Source organism: Anopheles arabiensis, chromosome 3, assembly GCF_016920715.1.
Source record: "Anopheles arabiensis isolate DONGOLA chromosome 3, AaraD3, whole genome shotgun sequence".
Taxonomy (NCBI): Eukaryota; Metazoa; Arthropoda; class Insecta; order Diptera; family Culicidae; genus Anopheles; species Anopheles arabiensis.
In genome coordinates, this window is record NC_053518.1 from 10,086,553 (window position 1) to 10,112,665 (window position 26,113).

General features: G+C 47.3%; 3 protein-coding genes across 5 annotated transcripts in view; 1 reads left to right on the forward strand and 2 right to left on the reverse strand.

The window, feature by feature from the left end:
• LOC120903178 (UHRF1-binding protein 1-like) overlaps positions 1-12,436 on the reverse strand; it is a 30,120-nt gene extending 17,684 nt beyond the window's left edge. The window contains 1 exon segment of the mRNA XM_040312435.1: positions 11,596-12,436. Coding sequence (XP_040168369.1) covers positions 11,596-11,639 — 44 coding nt within the window. The 5' untranslated portion in view covers positions 11,640-12,436.
• A 298-nt stretch (positions 12,437-12,734) lies between these two features.
• LOC120903181 (U4/U6.U5 tri-snRNP-associated protein 2) lies at positions 12,735-14,625 on the forward strand. The gene is made up of 3 exons (XM_040312443.1): positions 12,735-12,894; positions 12,979-14,221; positions 14,291-14,625. Exons 1-3 carry the CDS (start codon positions 12,861-12,863, stop codon positions 14,544-14,546), a joined length of 1,533 nt encoding a protein of 510 aa, XP_040168377.1. The 5' UTR covers positions 12,735-12,860; the 3' UTR covers positions 14,547-14,625.
• Positions 14,626-14,685: 60 nt separating this feature from the next.
• Positions 14,686-24,931, reverse strand: LOC120903179 (nuclear hormone receptor HR78). 3 transcript variants are annotated; one of them, XM_040312439.1, is made up of 5 exons: positions 24,656-24,931; positions 18,179-18,551; positions 16,994-18,071; positions 16,654-16,931; positions 14,686-16,581 (listed from the first exon to the last, which is right to left on the reverse strand). In XM_040312439.1, exons 2-5 carry the CDS (start codon positions 18,546-18,548, stop codon positions 16,037-16,039), a joined length of 2,271 nt encoding a protein of 756 aa, XP_040168373.1. In that variant the 5' UTR covers positions 18,549-18,551; positions 24,656-24,931; the 3' UTR covers positions 14,686-16,036. The 3 variants fall into 3 exon arrangements, with proteins under 3 accessions (XP_040168373.1, XP_040168371.1, XP_040168372.1); XM_040312437.1 differs by having other exon boundaries at positions 24,030-24,931; XM_040312438.1 differs by lacking the exon at positions 24,656-24,931 and adding an exon at positions 18,622-18,777.
• Between the last annotated feature and the right edge of the window lie 1,182 nt (positions 24,932-26,113).

Below are 26,113 nucleotides of genomic sequence, written 5' to 3' on the forward strand. Positions count from 1 at the left end.
GCAAGCACATCGAATGCCTGTGGCCAATTTTATGCAATGCGCGTCTTTTGAAGCCTTCAATAAGAAAGAGGGAATAAAATGAGAAAGAACATCGCTCGTTCAATGAATATGTATGATCCAATTATCTACCTATCTGTGCAACGACAGCTTAAACATTCCTCTCTATTCTACAATCTGATCACTTCAAGAAGAGCGTTTTAGAAAAAAAAGGTGCAAAAAGCAGTTACGATGAGGAAATAATAAGCTCTCAGCTGAGCATGTTTATGCTGTAGCTTCATAAATCTCCTCTTTCTTTCTAATGTACCTTCTTCCTTGTCTTAAGGGAGGCATGAAGAATCAAAACGACATTACCACCTCATCACCTGGGATAAATCTGGATGCGAAAATTTGTTTCAAATTTTGACACTAACCTTGTCCGCCGCAGACGAAAAACAAGACCCCATCATCAACATCACATCAACCTTCCCGTCCAAAAAAAGGGACAATTTTTGTTCGTCGGCAATTTACCGCTTTGATGACTATAAACAAATTAGATTCCCGCCGGGAATGTGCGCGCCACACACACACATACATTTGCCTCCAATGGTTTTTGGTCCCTTTTTTCCACCGTTATCGTATCATAGTGACACAACGAGACAGCAGCAGCACTGGTCAATTGCCCGCCACAGTGTGACCAAGCAAATCCAGGAAGGATCACGAATGAAAAACAAAACACCAGAAAGGCGAAGGATTTTTCGTGAAGGAAATTGAGCGAAAAAGAAGAAATCCACGGGCGAGTCTTCAAATCCACAATCTTCCCCTTCACTCCCCCTCCCTCCCCTTGAGGGCATTGGTTAGCTCTCCATTTTACAGCGGACAAATTAAAACGTCACCCAGACAGGAGCTAACATTTAACCATTTTGTCGTCGTCGTTGTCGTCGCCGCGCACTGGGAATGTGCAGCGGCAAAGGAACCAAAACAAGAAAAAAAAGCACTGAAGTCCCCTGCTGAGATAACTCCATGTCCACGCGCAAGCACACACACACACCAAGTTAGCTGGCGCATGGGGCAAAAGTTTATATTGAAATCACCGGCGAACCATCCCCGTTGTTAAAACAATTCCTTCACCGATGAGCAGGAACTGGAGCTGGAGGTGAACACAGCAGCAGCAGCAGCCGAGAGGTCCCCACCCCCCGTATCCCAAAAGCCCTGAGCTCTGGAAACTTCAGCAGGAATTCAATTATGCACTGATCCAGTGTCCGTGGCGGCGTGACTTTTGCCCTGACGAGCGCAAACCAACGATCCTGAGGGCAGAAGGGAGCGAAAAAACGGGCAAAGGCGCCTGCGAGATGGAGGACTCCTGGTGTGTGTGTGTGTGTGTTTGTGCCCTGTGGCCAATACGGGCGGGAATGACTTTCAATTTGCGTGCTGCCAACTACGGCCCAACTTCTGCCCAACATCCGGGCAGCCAAGGGAAATGGGGGGGTTCCCGCCGGCAAACTCTCGTTTCGGACCATTACCGCGCAAAGGCAAAAGGGAGCAGACCCGACCAACCAAGGGGGGAGTTGGGGGTTTCTAATGACTCTCTAGTCAACGTGTGGCGTTGCAAGGCCGGGGGCAAGGATATGAAGTAGTGACAGTTTCAAAGGAATTGAAGCAGAGTGGTGATCGTAATAGCCTGCGCTCCACGATACACTGTCAAGTGCAACGTTTCAACCACCGGGAGCGATCGATAAATGTAATGGATTCCTTGGGCGGGAAAAATGATGCTGTAATACCACAAAATGTGATTGAATGCGTTGATGTGGATTGAATGGATGTCTCAAAGTAATACCTCTCGTAAAGACATTGTCACGTTATAAGGAAAGTAATATCACAAGCTCAAATATGTTGAAGGTTAGATCAGTCTTAAGAACTCGTAATATACCATATGAAACGGATTCTTAAGAATTGTACATGTCTCCATGAATTTGGAGCATTTCTTGAATTATTCCAATAAAGATCTCCAAGGATCTAGACCACGGGCAGTGGGGGTTTGTCGCTATACAACGAAGCGACATAACTTCGTGACTCTGAAGTTACATCCTTTGGAATTAAATCCTACCAAATCTGGAATATAGGATAAAGTCTGGAGTAACTGATATACTCTGAACACTGATAATTGAACATACTTTTTCAAGTGTGTTCACGACAAGTCTAAGGCCTAGGGGCGTGTTTAAATACTGATCATTCTATAGTCTGAGATCTTCAAGCTCTATTGAGTAACTGGAGACATCTTCTGAGGACCTCAATCTGAAGAATTCTTGTGAGGACTTCTTCTGACGACTTTTTCTGAAGACTTCATCTGATACCTTCTTCTGAGGACTTCTTCTGAAGACTTCATCTGATAACTTCTTCTGAGGACTTCTTCTGAAGACGTCTTCTGAGGACTCCTGCCGAGGACTTCTTCTGAGAACTTCTTCTGAGAACTTCTTCTAAGGACTTCTTCTTAATTAGCAAACAACTGATGTCAGTCTAGGCCTGTCTAAGCCTACTAGAGTAGCTTGGCTATCTGTGACTGATTGGTGTACCGACCGCAGGATACTCAGTCCATACGGAGCTTGAACCTATGACAGCAACACGACCAACCAAGGGACATGTTAAGATAAACGAGGCTAAAACTGTTTCAAACGTTTATCAACCAACCATGGGAACGCACTGTTTACTTTAGAAAACAAATTTAAATAATTATTAACATGAAGTAATAAATATGTAGGAAACATTGTAGAAGTCCTAGCATTTGTCCAAGATACCAACACACGCCATCCAATATAAAGTACGTCTATTATTAACATACTTAATCAAGATCTTTCACTTCTTGAAATAACACAGAAGGAAAAACTCTCTAGCACGACATTACAAGCATTCCAAAACAACGCATAATGCACCAACCGTCAACCTATGTACAAAAATAGCACACAAGAGGAGCATGGCACATTCACCGAGCGAACTAAACCCATCAGTCATAGTAAATGTTTGCCGAAACATTAACACTTCATCCTACGACCAAGCACACACACACACACCCATAGAGCCAGGAAATGATCGCTTTCCATGCTCACACTCCCTCGACAGATAACGGTCAAGTTTAATGATGAATATTGCACAACCATCCAAGTCTATGTGACGAACCTCAACTATGCTACACCAACCCCACCAACCAAAGGCGTTCCAGGCACCCACACACAGTGCAAGATACCATCGGCTCCACCTAAGCCTGAGCTATTATCGAGCGTACCATGCATAAATAATGCTTCTAATGAATAAGTGAACGGTTTGTACGGTACGGCCTCGGGTTCCTGGTTTACCTTCAGCATTCTCGTGCTTTGAGAGTGCTCTTAGCGACAAGACATACAAGACAATTCCAATCCATCCTTCTCAAAGTCAGCAGCAGAAGCAGGAGTTCGGCAGGAGTTTCAATGTGGTCACCAAAAATTGGTTACCTTCCAAAGGCTGTATCGAGGCACACTGATCAAACTGATTGCCCCCGCCACTGATGGCAGATATGATTCGACGATATCGACGACTAAACTTAATAACCAATCCATCCCCTCCCGAAGTACCCCCCAGTGGGGACACACAAACCCCCCCCCCCCTTCTTGTGTGGTCGTCCCTGAAGTCCAATACTGCACCGGCTGGAAGGCCAATATTGATGACACGCGGTACGTGCCACAGGTTGCTGCTGTTGCTTTCCTTTTGCGCGGGAAAACCCGTCCCCGTCAAACGAATGCCGCATTTCTGATCAAGAAAAGCAGGAAGGCATTTGAAACGGGAGAAGAAGAGCAACATTGGAAAGGAAATAAATTTCATACCATTATTTATGTATTCCATCCCAGTTTGGGGACCTTGCGCGGGCTTGCTCTGCTGTGTCTGTGTGGGTGGGAAATAGAAAGAAAAGCTTCACGATGAGCTGTAAAGCTAAGCACGTCCGGATGATCGATCCATCTCCATCTCGTTTGGCGGAAGTGAAGCACAAATAAAAAGAAGAAGGAAGGACCTTCGCAGCGGAACAGCAGAAGCACATCCGGTTTACCGGGCTGAAGAGGGGAGTTGCGACCGAAGGAGGAGGAGGACATCTTTCTCATTTACAATCATGCTTCATCTGCAGACATTCTCCCGTCCCCGCACACCCCACTGACCTCCTCCACTGGGGCGAAATGAGGCATGAAAGGATCCGGAACGTTCGCACGTGTTCGCGCCGTCCGCCGGCGGTCTACGCGCTAGGGTGAGCGCGATAGATTTCCGCACCAATCATACAACTATGCATACGCGAACGCGTTTCCAATGCTAACATGACTTTCCCGGAGAGTGGTTGACTAGGAGTGCAAAACTTTCGACCAGAAAGACGACACCCAGTAGGCAACGAACCGCTCGCGCGTCAGCAAAAAGCACGTGTCTGTTACGCTGCTCCCTGCTCTGCTCCAGTGTAGTGACTTTTTCGCGAAATTGCTTCCCTATCCGCATAATCTAATATGCTGGACGAGAGCCGCAAAACCATCACCAAGAGAAGAAGAAGAAGAGTAGAGGAGTAAATTGCAAAGTTTTGTACGAGCACGAAATGGCAATTTTCTACAGTGAGTAACAAAAGTTCGTTACCGCCAGGGGGAGGACCTGAAGAAAAAAACGCGCTCATCCGGCTCGAAGGACTAAACTCGAGTGGCGCTTTCTCGCTCACAAACCGTACCATTCATTGCCAATCAATCACAATCGGGAAGGGAAATGAAATGAAAAGCATCATTAATTACACAATTGCGCACTCACAACCTCCATCATTACATCTTCCACTGGGTACGAGCATTTATTCCTTCAATCTATTCAAGAAAATTCCAAACCAACGTCGATCCAAGATTTGAAGACAAGTTCAACCAACAGGCGCATGTGTTTGTTAGCAAACAGGTGATAAGGTGTTGCTAATAAATCTGCTTAACATCCGTAACCCTCTCACTTTCTCTTTCTCGCTCTCTTTGTTTCCAGGGAACGGAAGTTTGCTCTGTTGGAGCATTCCCAGGAGGATTAACACATTTTTATCAAAATAATTGCTTTCCTGGAAAAGCGTTGCAAAATTCCCAACACAACCTCACACTCATCAATCCAATCGCTTTGCTGGGAGAGTTTTGTGTGATACGATTGGTAGTAATATTTAATGGGGATTTCCTGTAAATTGTGTCCCACTGTCTCACACCACTCATATGTCATCATCATCGTCATCATCATCAACATCGAGAAGCATTCAGTTGGAACACATCTGAATACATCACCGGAGGACGGTGACAAGGAATATGGCATTCGGTTCAGAAGGGAGGCAAATGTTTAGATTTATTGTGCATCAAACCGCATCAAACGGGCGCAAAACAAGGGGCTGAAAACGTGCGTATGTGCATTTACATGTTCTACCCACAGGTGAGTTATGACAACTGCAGCGCAGAAAATGCAATGCCGCTCCAAATGGGACATTGAAAAATACGTATGAGTTTTCTTTTGCTTCAATTTATAGTGCGGCAAATGTTTATTTTTGTGTATATTTTTTAAATTTTAATTGGTTTCCATCGGTCAATATATTACACGAAATTGGAGGATCCCAGCTAATCTAAACTGATCCATTCCCATCAAGGACTAATCCTGCTACGTGTTCAATCAAAAACAGCATTAATCTACAGAGAAATGTGTCTAAATCTCCACAACACGCCCTGGGGCCGTGACCAGGATTTTAAGCTCCTAATTCAATGTATTGAGCCAATTTTTCAAACCTTAATTACTTTCGCTTCGGTACACGAACACGAGATTTGCCTATGGTAGGGTTGTGGAAATGGAAAGTTCATTACCAGTGACACACTAATTAATCTCTGTTGCGTTAATCATTATTCGTAAAATCAATAGATCGCATCAAAAGCGATTTATTTTAATTACTTCAACCGATCCAATCAAAAAGTCAGAAATTTTAAAGCCCCCAGAAATTAGGGAAAAACGGTCATCGACGTTTAGCAACAAAACAAATGGAGCAACAAAAATCGTACAATTTGCAGGCGAATTACTCTCTACGTAATTAAGAAGAATTTACACACACACACACACTGGAGAGCAAAAAAGCAAATAAAAAAATAACATCATCGTAATCTTAATCGTCGCCACCAACAATGCAATCACATCTTTCACTGTCTCAGCAGCTTCACAACACACCAGCCAGCCGGCCAGCCAGCCGGTCAGCTCTATAATTCCAAATTACTCTCCCATTTCCTCTTCTACGCCAAATGGGCCGCCCTCTGCTCTGCACCCGGTTGTCGTAATGACGTCCGTTTGGAGGGAAACGATCAGCGAGCAGTTTCGTCCCCGGCATGGAGGACGACCACCGACGACAACCATCACCACTTTACTTGTTCAGTAATAGCGACCAGGATTCAGTATATCAAGCAACGGAAAGGGCGACAAAAAAGAAGAGTCTGTGCTCTATTTTTCATCATCTCAGTCTCAAGGGAGGGTGGGGGGGGAGATAGGTCGTGGCAAAGACCTTTTACCGTTGCGGTCGTTGAGATGAAGAAATGTAGAGCGGTGGAGATGGGCACTTCAATTCACCCCCTTCAAGGCTGTGGGACGGCGGGCTGAGGCTGAGTGTAATGAGTGCAGTATGTTCTTGACGCCGAATAGCTAACGGCACCAGAGATAGTGAAGCGAAGTACAAAAACGTAGAAGCAAGAAGGTTAACAGTTAACAGGACACGATGAAATGCATTTTTTCTGTAGTTTTTATTACTGGCAGGTCTGTAACTGAAAGGCACACTGTTGAAGTCATGGCTTGGTTGTATGGTACACGATATCGACGGATATGAGTGTCCAAATCAAAGGAGGCGATGCTATTTTAAATTTCAAATTAGACGTTACATGTTGTAAGCATATTGAATATTTCCTTTCCTTTTTTTTCTTTTTTTTAACTAGTTTTCATAACAAATTTCCTTCTTATTTTCTTGAAAGTAACAAGGAAAACAATCCGGTTCTACAGAAAAACTGTATCGAAAAAAGCATCACTCACAGCAACAAAGATTGGGAACGAGGTTTAGAACCACTTTCAAGTGTCGTTAGTGGAAACTGTTTACTGCAACTACAACTTTTCCCTATTTTCCCTCCTTCCAAACATACAAAGCTGTAGCATCCCCCCAGCTTCATGAAGTGCATGTGGTGGTGCACACTTGCAAGCAACAAAGTTTGTGTGTCCCCCGCTCCTCCGGCCGTGCCACGCCGCCAGCACGACGACGAGTTAACGTAGATTGATAGAAGCGAGAAGAACGTAACATAAACATCCATTTATCATCGGACTAAAAAACATTGTGTATGTGTGTTTGTGTGTGTGCGCACACAAGTTTGTTTTTAACTGAATTGAACAAAAAAAGACGCTTTGTCAAGTGTTTTATTTTGTACCATTTTTGTTTCGCTCCCTTTCCATTACAGTGTAGTGAAGAGCGCAGCTGGGGCTCATCTCATGGAGTTCCGCTAGAATAGAGGACTGCATGACACATTTGCGCCCTGGCTGCTCGGGGGCCCCAAGTTTTGGTCGAGTTTTGGGGTGCACGATGATGAGGCGCAAACGATGGCGTCTTATCACAACACAACCACGGACGCACTGATTAAACAACACGCTGGCCAATAAACTCGCGCGGAAGGTTAAACTACACCCCTGTGCTGCTGATGTATGAACCGGTCCGGCGTAATGTAGCGACTTTTTCACCCCTTTTTTTAATCCTTTCCTCATCCACTCTGATAAGGAGCACACACCGTTTCGTTTCATCGACCACCACAAACAACACTACAACCCGGAGTAAGCAGCAGTATCAGCAATGTGGAGTTTTGCAACACTTGCCCAACGTTCTCCCCCCTATTTGCGAAAGCATAACGGCATCATCATTTCCCGCTTGCTCGCTGCAAGCATCGTGTTATGGTCTCCCGCAAGGATCAAAGAGGATCAAGCGGACAACACAAAAGCAGCGGTCGTGTCCACCAAAGCAGGCACAGACTCGAGATAGTCTTCCCGTACACGAGCAAAGGTTGCTTATGCTTATTTTATGCACTTTCAAAGCGATTACAGCTCAAAACGAACATTAACCTAGACGTGGACGGTGACAGCGGGAAGGAATAACAGATTGTGTTGTGTTGAGATGTTGTGTTGCATGGGATGCACTCACTTAATCCCTTTTTGTGGGGGAAAAAATGGCACAAGACCAGTGTAGCATCTGATAAGACTCAACTCACTCTCTCTAGCAGTTCGGTTGAAAATGTTTAGTAAGCTTGATAAAGTAATGTAAACATTTGACGAACAATAGTGTTTGCACTGCGCAAATTGTGCGATTTGGATGTTTGAGAGTTTAATGAAAAAAAGGAAAAATTAAATATATAATTCCTGCTCCTGAAAGGAAGAGAACGATTTTTTACATCATCATCATCATCAACTACTGACCGACTTCGGAAGGGAGTCGTCCGGAATCATCCGAAGTCGTCCAGAGTCGTTCGGAGTCGTTCGGAGTTGAAGTCGTCAAGAGTTTCCTGGAGTCGTCCAGAGTTTCCTGGAGTCGTCCAGAGTTTCCTGGAGTCGTCCAGAGTCTTCCAGAGTCGCTCAGGGTCGTCCAGAGTCGTTCTGTGTGGCACGGAGTAACCGGACGGCTCCAGTAACCTCCAATCGACTTTACACGGCTCCAGTAACCTCCAATCGACTTTAGACGACTCCGAATGACTACGACTTCTATAGATTCCGGACGACTTCGGTTGACTCCAGACGACTTCGGACAACTCTAAACAAGTAAAGTAGTGATGGTTGTCGTCGTGGTTGTCCTCCATGCCGGGGCCGAAACTGCTCGCTGATCGTTTCCCTTCAAACAGCCGGAGTTGGATCGTAGTTGTGCGTACGTTCCAGAGCGCACATCACTACTACTGAACCTTTTTTTTTAGATTTTTTTGTAAAACCCGAACTTCCCCTCAGGCCGCAGCCTATCAATTACTGTTTTGTTCGGTTTTCATTGACAACACTCGTACTCGGCAAGTGCGTCACTTCATATCAACATAATTGACATACATTTTTAATAAATCTCTGCCCCGATCTGGATGGCGGATCATCACAAAGGCAGTAAAAAAACCCCGCTTCCCACAAACCGAACGCCTGAATTATAATCTAATAGCGCCTCCGTCCCGCTTAGCTACACGTGTTGCAAGCGTTTTGTGGATGAACGACACGAGGCAAAGAAAGAATGAAAAAAAACGTACATTTCAAAATTACAATCTCGTCCCCAATATCCTCACTCTCTCACACAGGGGCTTGCTAGGTGCTAGAGTAAAATGTTTTCAAAACCCGCCTCCCGTAGGATAATTCTATTACGTGGAAGCCCATTTATGTTGAAAAGTGTCTATGAGTGGGTGTGTGCGCCCGTGTCTATGTATTAGATAAAGCCCACGGAGTCGTTTTATTTTTATTTTATTTTATTATCCCACCTTCATGCTTCCCTTTTTTGCTTTTCTTTTTTGCCTAGACACGCGCGCCTAGACACGAGCCGTTCCACGAAATATTCCTATCGCGCGCACACACCAACCCGGTAACCGGGTGGCATAACCGCACCGTGTCACGCAATAGGAAAAACGCCCGGTGGCCGTAGTACACACACCATATGGTACGGTATGAGCGCGCTATTTTCAGGCTATTTTTCTACCACCATCCGCTACTTCCCCTCAGTGGTTCAGTGGTTGGAACTTTAAAACTGCACACCGATCCCCAGGTGAGGCCAGGGTGGGTGTGTGGAACTATATAGAGGGAAACACACACACACCGGGTGGAACAATTTTCTCGTGCTCACTAATAAAAGCGAGAATCATCGTTCGCGGGATCATGAAGGGTGTTATCGAGGAGGCAGCTTTTGAGCCACACACCACTTCATACAGGTGGTGCGCGCCCGGGGTGTCTACAGGATTATGCTCGATTTCCATGACAAAAGGGTTCATGCCCTAAAAAAACAGGAAAATACTTTTAATGGCAAGTGTATTATGGGCGTTTGGTTAAGTTTCTTCGCTTAAAGTTTTGATAGGGCACAGTATAGAAAAGCTAGTTTGATAGACTTTTTTTAAAGAATAACCTTTCGATGATAAACCTTGATCTACAAAGAGCTCCTTTTTCTTATTAACATCTTTTTTTATCGACGCAAAATCCCATTTTTACTCTACCGGATGCGGATTTATACACAACCCACTCCTCGGCTAAAGAAAATAGTCTTTTACGGTTGGGTCGAGGATGGAGAGCGATAAAAAAGCAAACCACCTTCATATCAACCGAACCGGCGCTCTGGTTGCGTTTTGTCGCTGCAGCAAAACCCCCCCGCGCGCTGACACAACCATGCTGCCGTCTGGAAAAGGTCATGGCTTTCGGGCACACGGACACACAAACCGACAAACCGGTGGGTGGTGATAAACCGGAAGCAGTACGTCTTAAGCTTCGGTTTAGTAGCGAACGCACGATACGCCTAGTGTATTGTTTTGCAAGTGAAGCGAACGTTTCCTTTTCTTATTTTACATTAAACTCCCAAGGAAAGCTCCCCCACAGCCAGTATTGAACCGGCAAAGCTCGGCGCTCTATCGCTAACAAGCGTTGCGGGCAAAAGAATGTGAAATGAAATAATAACATCAACATCGATTAACTTGCTTTAGTTGTGCTGTACCCCGTGTCGCTGCTGTGGAAAAAATGCTCCAGAACGCGGGTGTTAGCCTTGGGAAAAGTATCCCTTTCACAAACCGCCTTTGTTTTTTACAGCGAATTAGCTCAATCGAAATGGAAAGGCACACAAGCCGGTGCCGGGTTTGTTGCTATTGCTTTACGCCCGTGTGCCTCAACAACAACAACGGCAACGGCTAGTGAAAAAGGTACCACAATTAATTTACATTTAAATGACATGCAAACAGCAGCAGCACCAGCAGTCCCGACGATCCATCACGTGGAGCAGAGCTTAAAAGTTCGCTGTTAGCGCGCGAGCCCCTTTTTTGTCGTTTTCGCAGTTTGTTTAGCGCAAAGTAACGCTTTGCTATACATTCGACATTGCCCCGTGCGTAAAACTGTACGCAAGGTCAGTTCTCAGCCTACTCTGCACAGCGACTGTCCAACGACAAAACAAGGCAGCGCAAAAGGACGACTGCCTGTGAAGGATCAAAATGTCGTAATGCGGCACACCTTCAACCTTCGTAATGGCGTAATGCGTTGTAACGCTCTTGTGACCATATCGCACCGTTTTGGCACGCTTCCAGACCCTCCGGTGTCCCCCGGTGTGGGTGTGGGGATTCTTTCTTCGCTTGTAATGAGGCAAACTTTTCGCTTAGGCGGGGGTTGACATTTTCTCCAAAGGTGTTGTTTTGTAACAGCTGTTTCGTTCGGCCGACTTCTTACTAACTTAAAACATCGACTAAAATGAGAAAATGTTAATGCTTAGGGGTTTAAACTGCAGCGGAATCCATTTTGAACCAAAGGATAAGGGTTGAGCCCAATGGGTGGGAGAAATCGGGATAACTTCCTGGAAAACGGATCCTTTCTTAACAAAGGCACAACTCTACTCTAGCCACTTACCGGGAGAGATGTTTGAGCAGTTGATTCTTTATAATGGACACCATTGTTGATGCACCACTCTGGGGTTTAAGAACTCTCTCGGATTCGTTTCACCTTCGATTCAGTAGTTCGACTGAATGCGCTTTTCTTTCCACCGTTGCCGGTCTGCCTTTCTTTCCGCACTTTTCGAGCCACTTCCGGAAACACTTGGTACCCCCTTCTTCCTTCGCTCTTCTTTCACACACTCGCGTTGGACGATGGTGCAGTACGTGAATTGCACATGACACGGGATGCGGATGGGGGAGGAGACTCTTGCAAACCACTCCACCGCCTGAGCCACCAACTATTTACTTCCTTTATTCAATTGACACTTTTTCACTTTTCCAGCCCCTCGAGCAACCCAACACCAGCGTAATGCACTGACTCATGCCATCACATTAGCACCTCGGGCAGCTAGCCATGGTTACGGACACAGGTGGGACACCAAGTTGGCTGGTAAGCGACTACGGGCAAGAACGTCGTGTAACTTCCTTTCTGTGACCCGTTTACGGCTTTCCGTTTGCCCTTGCCATGCCCCCACACCCGCGCTCACACACCAAACGCAATGGACAATGGAACCAGATTGCACACACGCACACTCTCTCTGGCCACGGAACGGAACGGAACTGTTTTCACTGTTGGCACCTTTGCATCGTCGACGACCGTGTTTGCCACGCACTCGGTCGTGTCGGTGCTGAGCGAACGGAAAAACGAGTTTAACAGTGGAAAAACAAGTGAAGGACGACAACGACGACGACGACGGCCACGGTACACGTCCTTCCGAGGTTGTCCGCACGCAGTGAAAACAAATCTTCTTCTTGCGAAGGCCCTTTCTTCGCCCAAGTCCTTTTTTTCGCTACGTGCATTTGACGTTTCGACGCGGACAGCTATACAGGTGGGTTGAGTGCTTCGGTGCTCATCCGGCTGTCGTTTCATGCGACGAGATATTTTGTGATAAAATTAGATTCCAATGATAAGAAAACATACTTAAAATAGTTCAAATTATTCAAATTGTCTGTTTTTAATAATAATTCCTTCTAAAATCTAATTATTTTATGTAAAAAGGATTTCCGTTTGATAGTGTGCGTGTGCAATCGGCCTGTGGCAAACGGCGCGCCTGACGTTTCGTGTCGGCTTGTTGTGACAGCTTCAATGCGGGAAAAGGAGTTGTTTTTCAACAAAATTAGGCTCAATTTCCTTCACTGTTACAATTAAACGCCGATTTCATCTCTTTTTCCGCGACAGGAATGGCTCCAGCAAAAGAAAGTGACTCGAAAAGCGGTAAATAATCCTTGTTGTATTTGGAAATTAGTCATAAAATCCGACCAAACGCTCACACCGGCCATTTGTTTACACTTCTTGCAGATGTGCAATCGGCCCCGCCGATAAAGAAGCCCAAACTGGAGGATGTCCTCGACGAGGAAGAGGAGGGCAACAGTGGCCAGCAGGTCCAGCGGCGAAAGCAAACCGTAACCGATCGCTCCAAGCAGTGTCCCTACCTGGACACCATCAATCGGCATCTGCTTGACTTTGACTTTGAGAAGCTGTGCTCGGTGTCACTGACCCGCATCAACGTGTACGCCTGTCTGGTGTGCGGCAAATACTTCCAGGGCCGCGGGACCAACACCCACGCGTACACCCACTCGGTGGCGGAATCGCACCACGTGTTTTTGAACTTATCCACGCTCAAGTTTTACTGTCTGCCGGACAATTACGAGATCATCGACTCCTCCCTAGACGACATCAAGTACGTGCTGGATCCGGTGTTTACCGTGCGTGACATCCGCTCCCTCGACCGGGAGGACGTGAAGCAGTCGCGGACGGTCGACGGTACCTTCTACCATCCCGGCGTGGTGGGGCTGAACAACATCAAGGCGAACGATTACTGCAACGTGATCCTGCAGGCCCTGTCGCACGTGAAGCCGATCCGTGACTTTTTCCTGATGGAGAAGAACTACGCCAACATTAAGCGGCCGCCGGGCGATACGGCCTTCACGCTGGTCCAGCGGTTCGGTGAGCTACTGCGCAAGCTGTGGAATCCGCGCAACTTCAAGGCGCACGTGTCGCCGCACGAGATGCTGCAGGCGGTCGTGCTGTGGAGCAGCAAGCAGTTCCAGATCACCAAGCAGGGCGATCCGATCGAGTTTCTTTCCTGGTTTTTGCACAGCTTGCACAAGCAGCTGCGCGGCAACAAGCAGCCCGATTCGTCCGTCATAAATCGTAGCTTTTTGGGAGAGATGAAAATTTACACCCGCAAGCTGCCGCCGACCGAGCTGGACGATGTGCAGAAGCAGCTGCTGCTCGCGACGGACGAGTATCAGGAGAAGGTGGAAACGTCCACGTTTCTCTATCTGACGTGCGATTTGCCCGCGACGCCACTGTTTATCGATGAGCTGCGGGAAAACATCATTCCGCAGGTAAATCTGTACCAGCTGCTGGCCAAGTTTAACTCCATCTCGGAGAAGGAGTACAAAACGTACAAGGATAACTTTCTGAAGCGGTTCGAAATCACGCGCCTGCCCAAGTATGTCATCCTGTACATTAAGCGGTTCACCAAGAATACGTTCTTCTTGGAGAAGAATCCTACCATCGTTAACTTCCCGGTCAAGTAAGTAGTCAGCGGGCAGAGTGTGTCCATCGTGGAGTATTAATGTGACGTTCCATTTTTCATCCACAGAAATGTCGATTTCGGTGACATTCTGACGGAGGATAACAAGAAAACGCATCGCTACACCAAGTACAACCTGGTGGCGAACATCGTGCACGACGGCGAACCGAACTCTGGCACGTACCGGTGCCACATCCTGCAGAAAAGCACCAACCAGTGGTACGAGATGCAGGATCTGCACGTCACCAACATCCTGCCGCAGATGATCACGCTGACCGAGGCGTACATTCAGATCTACGAGCTACAGGAAAGCGACGAAACGTAGACGCATCTTTAGTACTTTTAAGGTTTTAAACGTCTCCTAATTTTCTCTAAATAGAAAATGTTTCTTTTCCCAACACAAACTGCAGCATCGTCATCATGCTCTTCCTAACTGAAAGAATGTTGTGTTGTTGAAAGAATGGTTATTTTTCTGATGAAATCTGCAAATAGTAAATTGTTTTATTTCGGTTCCATATATTGTCTTGCTTAACGTCTACCCCTGTGTGTGTGTGTAGGTTTTCTAATGTTAATCTTAATCCCCTCTCGAAAAAAAGGAGTGAGGGACAAATATTGTCGTGAGGGTGTTCGGTGAGGTGTCAAGAGATGAAGGAGGCATTCTTATGCGTTTGTTTGTTTTATGCTTAAACCGGTACGCTCTACAAACTATTCAGCAATACTTGCAATACTTGTTATACCTTTGCTTGTGTGTGTATGTATAGTATATGTTTATGTATAAATAACCTACGTAGTGGCTGTCCTGGACAAAAAAAGAACAACAGAACCACCGTTCAATGCCAATCTGGGACGAAAACCTGATGAAATCGCTTACACATCTAAATATTGCCACTCGGTGTGTTTGTGTGTTTTCCTTCTTACTATGAAAAACCCATCTCTCCCCCTCCTCGTTGAGACACTTTGCCACTGTAATCGTGTATAATTTTGTTTCGCGTTCACTACAATTCAAATACCATTTACACGCGGAAAGCAACGAACAACGAATCGCTGTTTCGTCCTTTCGCCTCAATATCTCCTCTCTCTCTCGCAGGTCTCAGGTACGGATACACGTGTGTGTGTGTTTGTTAGTGGTTTTGCTTGGTGGAAACGTTTGGCTTCTACACTTACAACTCGGACACACGCGGGCACACACATCATTCATGGGGTACGTTATGTTCGTTAAATTGAAATGCACCTTTTGCTTTTGCATGCATTTTCTGCTACGAAATCTATCGCTACGAAAACTGGACAATCGTTCGCAAAACACTAACTTATTCGTTTAACTAAACCGATTCTTTTGTTATTGTAAAGAGCAAAGCAAAAGAAAAGCTAATAATTAATACTCATGCTATAACGACATTTACCGTGTGCTAGTGTAAAATGAAATCAGCTTAACAAGGAGTTTAAAAAAAAAGAACAAGGAAGCACTCACTCTCACTAGCGGAAGGTTTCGTTAAGTGGCTCACACTTTGTGCATCTTTGCGGAGGATCGCTTGGGAACACGTTAAAAGACAAGCACGGGTTTAAAATAGACTATCTCGCCTAAACAACACACCCTACACGACTAACACTCGCTCGAGATGAGAGGGGATGCGGAAGAGTCACTTTCCTATCCCCTATCCAGCCACTTAAGCCGCCGATTCGTCTCGTTTTGTTAAGGCATTTGGACACATTTTGAATGCACTACCGGCGAGGGGCTTTGGAAGAGCGGACCCACCCCCCAAACCTCGTCTATCAGTCTCGTTTTGGTACGCGCACACACTGGTCGTGTCGTCCCCTCTACTCGTCACTATCCATTGCCGTCGGGATACCATTATTATTGCTGCTGCCGCCACCGCCACCGTTATTGCCATTGCCGCCGACCGGGTGCACCATATTCGAGAAGGAAATGGCCCCATCGTTCGTCTGGATCACGTACGTCAGCACGCTGTCGATCTGCACCTGGCCGATCAGATTGCTGAAGAACAGATCCTCCAGATCGCGCTTCGAGTTGAGCGCTCGCAGTGTCGGCAGCTTTAGCAGCAGCTTCACCAACCGCTGTTCACCTTGCTCCCGGTCGCCGGCGCGCTGTTGTCGGTGCTGCTGCTGCTGCTGATGCTGCTGCGATCGATGACGATGGCGAGGAGGTTGCTGACTACGCTCGTAGTAATCGTCCTCCTCGTCGTCCTCATTATCGTCCTCCTCGTTGGCGCGCAAATTTTCCTCACTCTCGCTACTCACCAGGCGCGCGTGTCGGTCGCGATAGTAGTCGCGGAATTCGGCCAGCACGAGATCCTGCAGCTTCACGAGATGTTGATTCTTTTCCTTGTCCTGCAGCACATTATCTGGGAGGAGAGGGAGAGCAAACATACTGTAAATAATGGACTGTTTCAAGCAAATTGTCCTTCTACACGCACCTGGATTGAAAATCGACAGCAATCGCAGGTAAGCGTACTCATGGTCGGTAAGATTCAGCTTCTGCAGATCGTTCACAAACTCCTGTATGAGCAGGATGTACTTCTTCAGGTAGTTGATGACGTCGGCACTGTGCTTTTTGTTCAGGATGGCCGACTTCATGTACTGGATCAGTGCCAGCATGATCGTGTTGAACGACAGCTGCCCACTGCTCTGAGCCAGCCCGATCATAAACAGCTCCGGCCACACCTGTCGCACCAGCTCGCCCTGGAAGCCATCGCTAAAAGCCATCATGATTATTTACTGCTTCTTTCTCACTTTAAAGCCACTTTTAACACTCACCCAAGCATCTGGAAGACGTGATTCTTCTTCATCCAGTGTACTGTCGCGAACAGCAGCCGCGAGCCGGTCTCGCACACGTAGTGCACACTCAGATAGCTCGGCAGCACGGTCGGCACCTGGATGTCGAACTGGACGCACGCCTCGGTCAGTGCCATCTCGCCCCGCCCGATGCCGCCGTAATCGTACTCGATGCACACCTCCTCGCCGCCGCTGCCATTGTTCAGCTCCGCCTTGATGCCGAAGCTGTTGTTGTTGTTCAGGCTGCTGTTCAGCTCCTGCTCCATGCTCTGGATGAACTCGAGCGAGCTGCACAGCAACGATTTGTCCAGCGAAGCGTCACCGGTGTCCATCGCCAGCGACGCGTAGTGTGCGGACGATGCATTCGAGGCACTACCGCGCAGCGCTGCACCACCACCACCGCTGCCATCGCCAACGCCACTTCCATCGACCGTTGTGTCGGCGGCAAGCAGAGAAGCTGCGGCAGCGGCCGCTGCAGCCGCACTCGGCGTCGTACCGCCGAGCGTTGCACTGGACATGGCCACCGCCGCAACGGCTGCCGTCGTATTCAGCCCAATCAACGCGGCAATCGAATCGGCCGCACTCGTCGACACACCGCCCAGCTCCGACGCCGACTGCCGATCCGGCACTTCCGTCTTCAGCGACTGCAAGCTACCGAACGGGCTGCCGGGCATTCCGCTAGCCGATACACTCGAACCACCACCACCACCACCACCACTGCCGGGGGAAAATTGATGCCCAACCGAACCGGAAGTGGCAGATCGCTCCGCATCCCTTGCGAGCGATTTCTCGCCCAGCGTGCGCTTGCTAAGGTTTGCCGTAAAGTCGGCCAAACTGAACCCGGGCAGATAGTTGAATAAGGAGGCAGCGGCCGCCGCGGAAGAAACGGATGTGGACGCTCCACTGCCTGCACCTGCCCCCTTCGCTTCACCGCCCTTGCTCAGACCGTGATGCTGCTGGTGGTACTCTTTGTTCCGGTGCGGATTGTACTTGCTGTTCGGGTTCGGGCCCGACTGGCCATCCTTCTTGTCGATGATCGGTTTCCGCTCGTGCTGGACCGCTGCAAAACCAAAAAGCCGCGGAACGGGTCGGTTAAAAATCGTAACCTTAGTCCTTTTCACTCTCTTTCACTCCCTTCTCTTTCTCAGAGCCAGCCCAAATACTTACAATCGCTGCGCATGCCACAGGCGAGACACTTTTGCAGCCGGCAGTACTGGCACCGGTTCCGGTGGTGCTTCGTCACCTCGCAGTTCATCGAGCCGCGGCACTGGTAGCCGAGCTGTTTGCGGATCGACCGCTTGAAGAAGCCCTTGCAGCCCTCGCAGCTGATCGCGCCATAGTGGCGACCGGAGGCCCGATCGCCACACACCAGACAGAGCTCGATGCTCATGCTGCCGTGCTGGAGCTGGTGCTGATGGTGCTGGGCGGACTGGCTGGACAAGGACGATTGGTAGCTTTTGTCGTCGTGCAGGGGATGAAGATTGCCGCCACCGGTGAGCTGCTGCTGCAGATGGATGCTGCCACCCTCCAGCTTCATAACCTGTGGAAACAAAACAAGCGAACATCAACATTGTGCCAAATACAACCTTCTTATAAGGATTTTAAGCAACCTTAATCCCTTAAGCTCCATTATTCCTGCTGGAATCTGGAATTCGAAATTGGAACAGGAAAATGCAAACAGCTCGAATGCTTCTAGTCACCCACTGCACACTAGTCAACGTGTCTGTTGTGTGGTGATCGTGATCGACTTTCCAACTCCAACACCCACCCACCAAAGCCGCCCGCGCATTCACCTGTTCCGCCACAAAGGTCTAGCGAGAGAGCACAAAAAAAAATAAAACTGTCCGTACGGTACACGGTACCTAATGGAAATGATTGCTACTGCCACGCTACCCTTCGATACCTTTTCGCGCCGTAACCGTGGAGCGGAGAGCACAAGGCGCAGCAGACGTGCAAGAGAGTGCCTCCCGTGCTCAGAAATTCCAGCCCTCCGACTACGAAACTCGGAACTAACCCTTGCAATCGAGCGAACGTTACATCATCAACACGATCATGATCATCTTCTTGTTGTGCAGCAGCAGTAGCAGTAGCGAACCTTCTTCCCCGGTGGGTAAACTTGATGTTCTATCCAGCAGCAGCTCTTCGCGCTTGCCACACCACACTCCAGAGGTCAAAGCTCTGGACGCGCTTCTTGCGTTGATTTCCCTTGCTCGCTCTCTCTCTCTCTCTCGCGATACTCTTTACGCTCTCCTTCTTCTTCCGCGATCTAACATTACTTCTGGATGGTTGATTGTGCTACCCCCCCACCCTTCAATCCCTCAGTGGCTCGGTCGTGGCTGGCTGCCTCACACAGCGGGTGCATCTCACCAACAACCCCGCGCACATCATCTGCTGCTACCGTTCATCTCCTCCCCCTTTAGCTCGTAATTTGTAGGGATGCTTCTCTGTGGTTCCCGATGCCCCGTTTTGCCACCATTTTGCCATCTACTCCGTTTCGATTGCTTCTGCTTCTACTCCAGGGGTGGTTTCTATTGCTCCGCAATCTCAGCACGAAGGTTAGTGAGACGCGAACACCAGCGCGCGCAAAGGGTTGCATTCGTATGCATCACACCTGCATTCGCCACGCATCGCCGTTTTGCGTTTATTGCTTTTGAGGGTAATTCTCGAACTTCTGGAGTCCCCTCCACCCCTTCCCCGCACCCTCAACCACCCTCCCTCGGCCTGGCGCGAGATTATTGCATCGGAAATTGATGCGATACGGTCAATTGCTTTCGCGGGTGGTGGCTGCTGCTCCATCATCATCATTCGTGCAATTTAACAGGAATTTTGGAATGGCAAGCGTTTTGCCAAAAATTTTGTGAAGTTTATTGATAGCTGCTAATTTTTTGATTTTCCTTACAGCAAGGGATCAACAATCTTTTGAAGGAGGAAGGATTTTTCAAGGTCAATCGTTAGAAATATGTTGTATCTATGAAGAAATTGGTTCCAAAAAGTGGTCCAAGGAACTATCCATGAAGCCTCAAAGTCTGAATATTGGTTAAAATATGAAGTTTATAAATGACTTTAGGTTGGGCGGTCTCCCGTGGTACAGTCGTCAACTCGAACGACTCAATAACATGCCCGTCATGGGTTCAAAACCTAGAATGGACCGTCCCCCCGTTGAATTAATTCTCGTAGAAAGCCTGTATAGGTCGGCGTGGTCCGCTGAGGACGTTAAGCCAAATAGAAGAGAAGATAAGACATTATTAGAGGATAAGACTTATTTCAAAGGATTTTCAATCTCAAAAATCATTTCAATAATATCGATACAAAGTATCATTATTAGACCTTCATTCGACAAACACTTTGACACTGTTGCAGTATGAGACTTTAACGATCAAAAATTAATCTTAAGCTGTTGAGCTAGCAAGATTGAAACCCTGTAAGAGAAGTACTACTTGTCAAAACTTTTAATAGGCAAATTAATTACAAACAACGGTCAACCTTACTGCTGATCAATCTTATCACACGAGATCAATAACACATCACGGTTTCCCGCACACACAACACACACACGCATAGTGCACCGCACTGTAACAAATTCCCGGCCTGCTACGATACATACAAACACGATGCTCTCTCGCTCCTGTCCTCCTCTTCATTAGCCTTACCCTTACCCCACGCACACCTTTCACCTTCTTCCCGAACGACGGATGGGGGGCCCAAGCCCAAGCCCAAGACACCAACACACAAAACGGACGTCCAATCTCGAAAAGGGGCCGCCGCGGTCTGAGGACGGGGTACCGCCGGGTGGTTTTGCGGACATCGACCGATGGTCACTCAAACCCCCCTTCTTGAAGGTGGTGCAGGAGAAACAGGCAGGCAGCAGCGAGAAGAGATTGGAGGGAAGCAGCCCGTTTTGATAGATTTCATTGAACTTTACACACGCGCGCACTCGACACGGGAAAGAGAGGAGGCGAGATTGTTCGCCTCTTTCACTACCTTCCCTCCACTGTGTGTGTGTGTATAAGCGCCCTTTTTCTCGCGGCTTCTCAGCGCGCCTGCTGTTCATTATGGTCACCGTTACGCCTCGTCATAGTTCTTCCCGCCGGTTTCCCCGTAAACCGCCCTGGCAGCGGTGCAAGGTGCTCTCAACGGTGACGCAGTAGCACCGATCAGCACCGATCCATCTCAAAAAAGGACTACCACCACCAGCGCGCGCCATCACCACCCCGCACACACACACACACACACAACAGGTGGAAGTGCTCGAAGAAATGCAGGAGAAAGAGAGAAAGAGAGGAAGGTAAAAAAACAAGTTGCCTACGAAGTCACTTTTTCCTCGACGATCTAGTTTTAATTTCTACGCTGCGTGGAGAGTGTGAGACAAATACACATACACACACACACACGCGCGGGGCTGTAGTATTATGCCGTTACAAATTAATCGCTTGTAGAGAAGGAGAAAGAGCATTGGAATGGGATGGAATTGGGAGGATTGGAATATTGTAATTTCATAAACGATAATCATTTCAATTCGGTAATTTGTGAGAAAATTATCAAAGAAAGGTACAAGAAAGTATAAGGGTACATGAATAAACAGAGAAATTGGCTAGCAGATGAACAGTTTTAATAAATCATTGGGTTGTGCACATCGGCACATTGAAAAGTGCCCTTCAATCAATCAATTAACATTGCCTACAAAAATAATTAAATACAAAATAATTATTGTTAGAAAGCTCCCCAATTCTAACAAAGAACTACCTAATAAATTGAATATGTTCCAATTTAAGGCCTTTTCTCTACATAAAATAATGATTTCCACTTAATTTCCTAATTCAATCATCGATTTTAGACTAATCTGTAGCACAAAGATGTGCCATTTTCGACATCCTCTCTTTTAAACAAGCGAAGGACAATGCGTATTGCGCTTCATTGATCGTTGAAGCAAGCATCATTGACGGGCACATGACCTCCGGTCTCATTACACAAATAATAAGAGTATACTGACGGATCGGTTACAATCCTAATAAGGAAGATTTGCTTATTTGCCTACCCATTAAGCTTGATCTTCAGCTTGATTGATTGTGGGCTTGATCACAAAGCTCTTAAAGTGCTTATTTGTATCTTCTGATTAGAAACCATACGTACATCAAGGTTTGTAGACAATTTTTTTGTCATATCGAAATGCTTCTTTCTCTTCTTCATTGACTCGACGAAATTTGTGTGTGATTTAGTATGATTTAGCATCATAAACGGTTAGCAAGCTTTACGTGACTATGTTGAACTTCTTATAGGCCAAAAATCGGTCAGAATGTGAAGCAGCCCGGTGGCCTATGGGTAAATGCACGAGATACTACAAGACTAAATTCGGTTCAATTCCCGTCGCTTGGACATACATGTGTTGTTTAGCAGGGTCTTTATATCTTCGCTAGGAAGCAGTTTCAAATAACTGTTTAATATTTAAGACGCTTTTAAACATACAATCTGTTTGGATGTTTTCCTTTCCCGTTATTTTTAATATTCCTTTTTCCCCTTTGAGGATCAATAAGGAGCCTCAAAAAACAATCCCATTCGCGCGCCGTTTCACGCAACAGCTTGCGTAAAAAAAATCGCACAAACAATCACCCCGCAACCCAAACACACAGGCGGCACTCGGCGACCGACCGAGCCTGTGCAAAAACCTTCACGGTCCTGGATCGGGTTTGGGTGACATTCACCTCGCGGAGGCCAACATTCACCGCCCAGTTTTTATTCGTTTTTGGTTTGTGTGTGTGTCTTACGGCGTTGTTCCGCGTGTATTTCTGGTGCCCTTTTTTCCCCCTGTCTCTCTCTCTTGCTGGTCAGGTGTGTGGTAGAGGAGGGGGCAAAAGGCATCCGCGAGAGAACCCGTTCGTTCGTTCGCCCGAGAGACAAGGAAGCGCGGAGGACAACAAAAAACGTCCACCAAACGAGACACTTTCAGATCAGCATTATAATCTCGCTGTGTGTGTGTGTCTTCGTGCCAATTGTGGAAAAGGTCGACTGGCAGGACCGGCCACTTCGGACACACACTTTAGCCCTAGCCCGCGCAGCCAGCCAATAATCCACGAGGGGTTTTGTCTCAAAGCGGTCGGGCGCGCCTGCTTTGTTGTGCGCTTTGTGTAAAGAAGACGTTTGAGAAGAGCGCAAAGACGAAGTAGGCGACGATGAAGCCGCTGACGACGGGTGTAGCATATTAAAAACGGGGTACGATCCACACCGCTGTCGTCTATTTACATTGACTGATCGGGGGGGGGGTGAGGTTGTTCGAGTATGTGGAGCGTTGTGGACCAACACAAACACACATAGCATTGGGGACATTTGATACGGTGAAGCTGCCCAGCAAGACTATAAAGGTGAAACGATTTTTCACCTTTCCACACCCTGATGGCTACCCCTACCCGGTTCTTGTGGCCGGAGGGTGTGTTTTTTTCTTTAAATGAAAATGCTGATGCTCGATCGTCAACAATAAAGAGATTGGCGTTTCTGGCTGTGTGTGTTTGATTGGGGCAGTAAACGGTCCCGGTTGGGTGGAGCAAGCGGAGAGACCGATCAATCGATCATCTCTCCATCCCCAAAAGGGGGAACCATAGTGACGGGCAAGGGCCGGAACAGAATGAAGTTGTCTCTCAGGTAGCAAAGGGTTGCATTCCACTAGAACAGAGAATAAGAAAAACAATCCCGCTAACAATTACGCAAGCAATTTAGCCCTCTCAGCCGCCCCACCCCTTTCTGAACATTCCCTCCCAGGGGGTTGTTACCTTTACAACGCTGACATTCTCTTTGCTTCAATGCACCAGTCACACAGGCCAGAGCAATTGGGGGGGGGGGAGGAGATGATAGGTCAAATGTCACGATCTTGTTCTCAGCTTCATCTCACACTCACCTCACCCGGAATGCTGCGCCGTGAGCGTGGCGCGTCAAGTGAATGGGAGGTGAATGGAGATCGCGCAAAAAAAAAAATTGGAGCAATTTAAGGACCTGCCGACCGCCCTTCCCTTTACCGGATGACATTTACCTTCCTTACACGGCTGGCGCCGGGTGGGGTGGGGTGTGGATGGGTTCCTTTCACCCGTCTGGGTTGGCTGCTGTTGCTACCGTATTTTTGTTTCTTCCTCTTCGTTGTTGATCGCACACTTCGGGGAACGGGGGTTGCCTCGAGCAACGAAATAGCTCTGTGTGCGCGCGTGTGTGTATGTGGCAACTGTTCTAACGGGAACAACACGGAACGCCTGCTGAGATGTGTGCGGCTAGAAGGAGAACCTTTACAATCACACACGGTTCACGGCCACCAATGGAGCACCACCACAACCACCGGGGATCATCGTCGGTGGTATTTCCGCAAGATCTGTAACGTCATCAGAACGGGCACACATTCACCTGGTGAGGGCACACACACACAGACACGAGGAACACCACGCAAGCAGAAAAAAAACACGCACGTGTACACTATCTGCTTGACTTTTGCACCCTTTGGCACTACACACAGGCCACACGCGCTATTGTGTAAGAAAGGAACACTGTTGTAACCTCTATGGACGGAGTGTGGGGGTTCTTCACAACATCAGATCGCGCACAGCAAAAAACACACAACTCATACACGCACACAATTCTCCGTTGAAAAAGAATGTGTAAAAGAATTACATTTGCATCCAAAGAACGAAGGCGACACTGGGCTGGGATGTGACTCGGTGGGGATGCTGCCGCTGATGATGATGCTGCTGCTGCTGCTGCTCGGCCTCTAGCAGGTGTGACGATGTCGTCGCAACATTTCGACTGGTAAAAGGGAAGAGCACACACGCCGTACCGAGGCGAGAACCTGTTTCCTGTGCCACCACCCCGCGTTTCTGCTAATCCGCGGGCGAACGGCACGACACGATCCCGTTTCTTTTCCTACCCTGGGCTGATCGCTTTGTTGTGACAGCGGGCGGAAGACACTTGTGCTGGTTAAGGTGCGGCTACACGTAAAGCGAGCATGCGACGGGTAGATAATTTTGAGCACAAATGTATTAAATAATGTTTGATTGATGCGAAAGTAATAACAATAATAAAACATACTTATTTTTTAACTCTTTGTGATTTCTATCGCTCACAAAAATGCTGAAAAAACGACAGGAAAATAACTTTTGGTAGCGGAAGAAATATATGCTACGCACCGTGTATATTGGACTTGATAACTCTTTCCAGATTGACAGCAGCATGGTGGTTGACGTTTCATTCAAACCATTCAAGGTGAGTACAGCCGTGCGGTCGAATCTGTGAGCACCTTGATATCGTAGCATAAATCAACCCTTGGATGCACCACGCATTTTCCGTCACAGAAATGTAATATTTGATGATTTTTGGAAGATAACATATTTTCGCAACTCTAATAATACGCAACTCTGTGGTGAATAGAAGAGAAATAGGCTCAAGTTGAAAGAAATCTTCCAAAAAATTTAAAGCTCTTTTTGGTTCTCCTGAGATTAGGCTGGTGAGTAAAAGGAAAAGGTGTAATTTTTGAAATTTCCCAAGTGCCACAAATCCACTAAACGACCACTAAACGGCTTCTAAACGACTTAAGCACTCTACCTAAACGGAATATAGAAAGACTTCGTTTAGCAGACGGCAAACGACTCATGCATTCTAAAAATAGCAAAAATGCTGGTTGTGGGATACCCAACCAGTTGAGCTTCCTCGCTTGGAGGAGAGCTTTCTCATTTCCTCTGTACTGTTGTATGGTTTTGCATTGAAGTTATGCATCGCTAGAACTAGAACGGCGATACGATTGTTTAAATACTAAACTCCAACGGAAACCACCAGCACTGAAGCAAATGAGATTTGAGTAATGGTCGTTGGTGTTGATACCCACGTGTCTGACCACACGACCATTCATATAGATTTTTGCTCAGAAAGTTATAAGGCTATATAGGTCATGATAAGATGAAACTTGTCGAAACACATTGCAAGAAAAGGATAGCAATATAATGATGAGTTGTAATACGCCATCTATTGATCAAACCAATGAAGCTGTGGAGCTTTCATTTTTTTTCTATGGATATTCAATTTTCCAGTCGTTTAAGCTTAATTTGTGGTGCTTGGGTTACCCTAGCAGTAATTGCT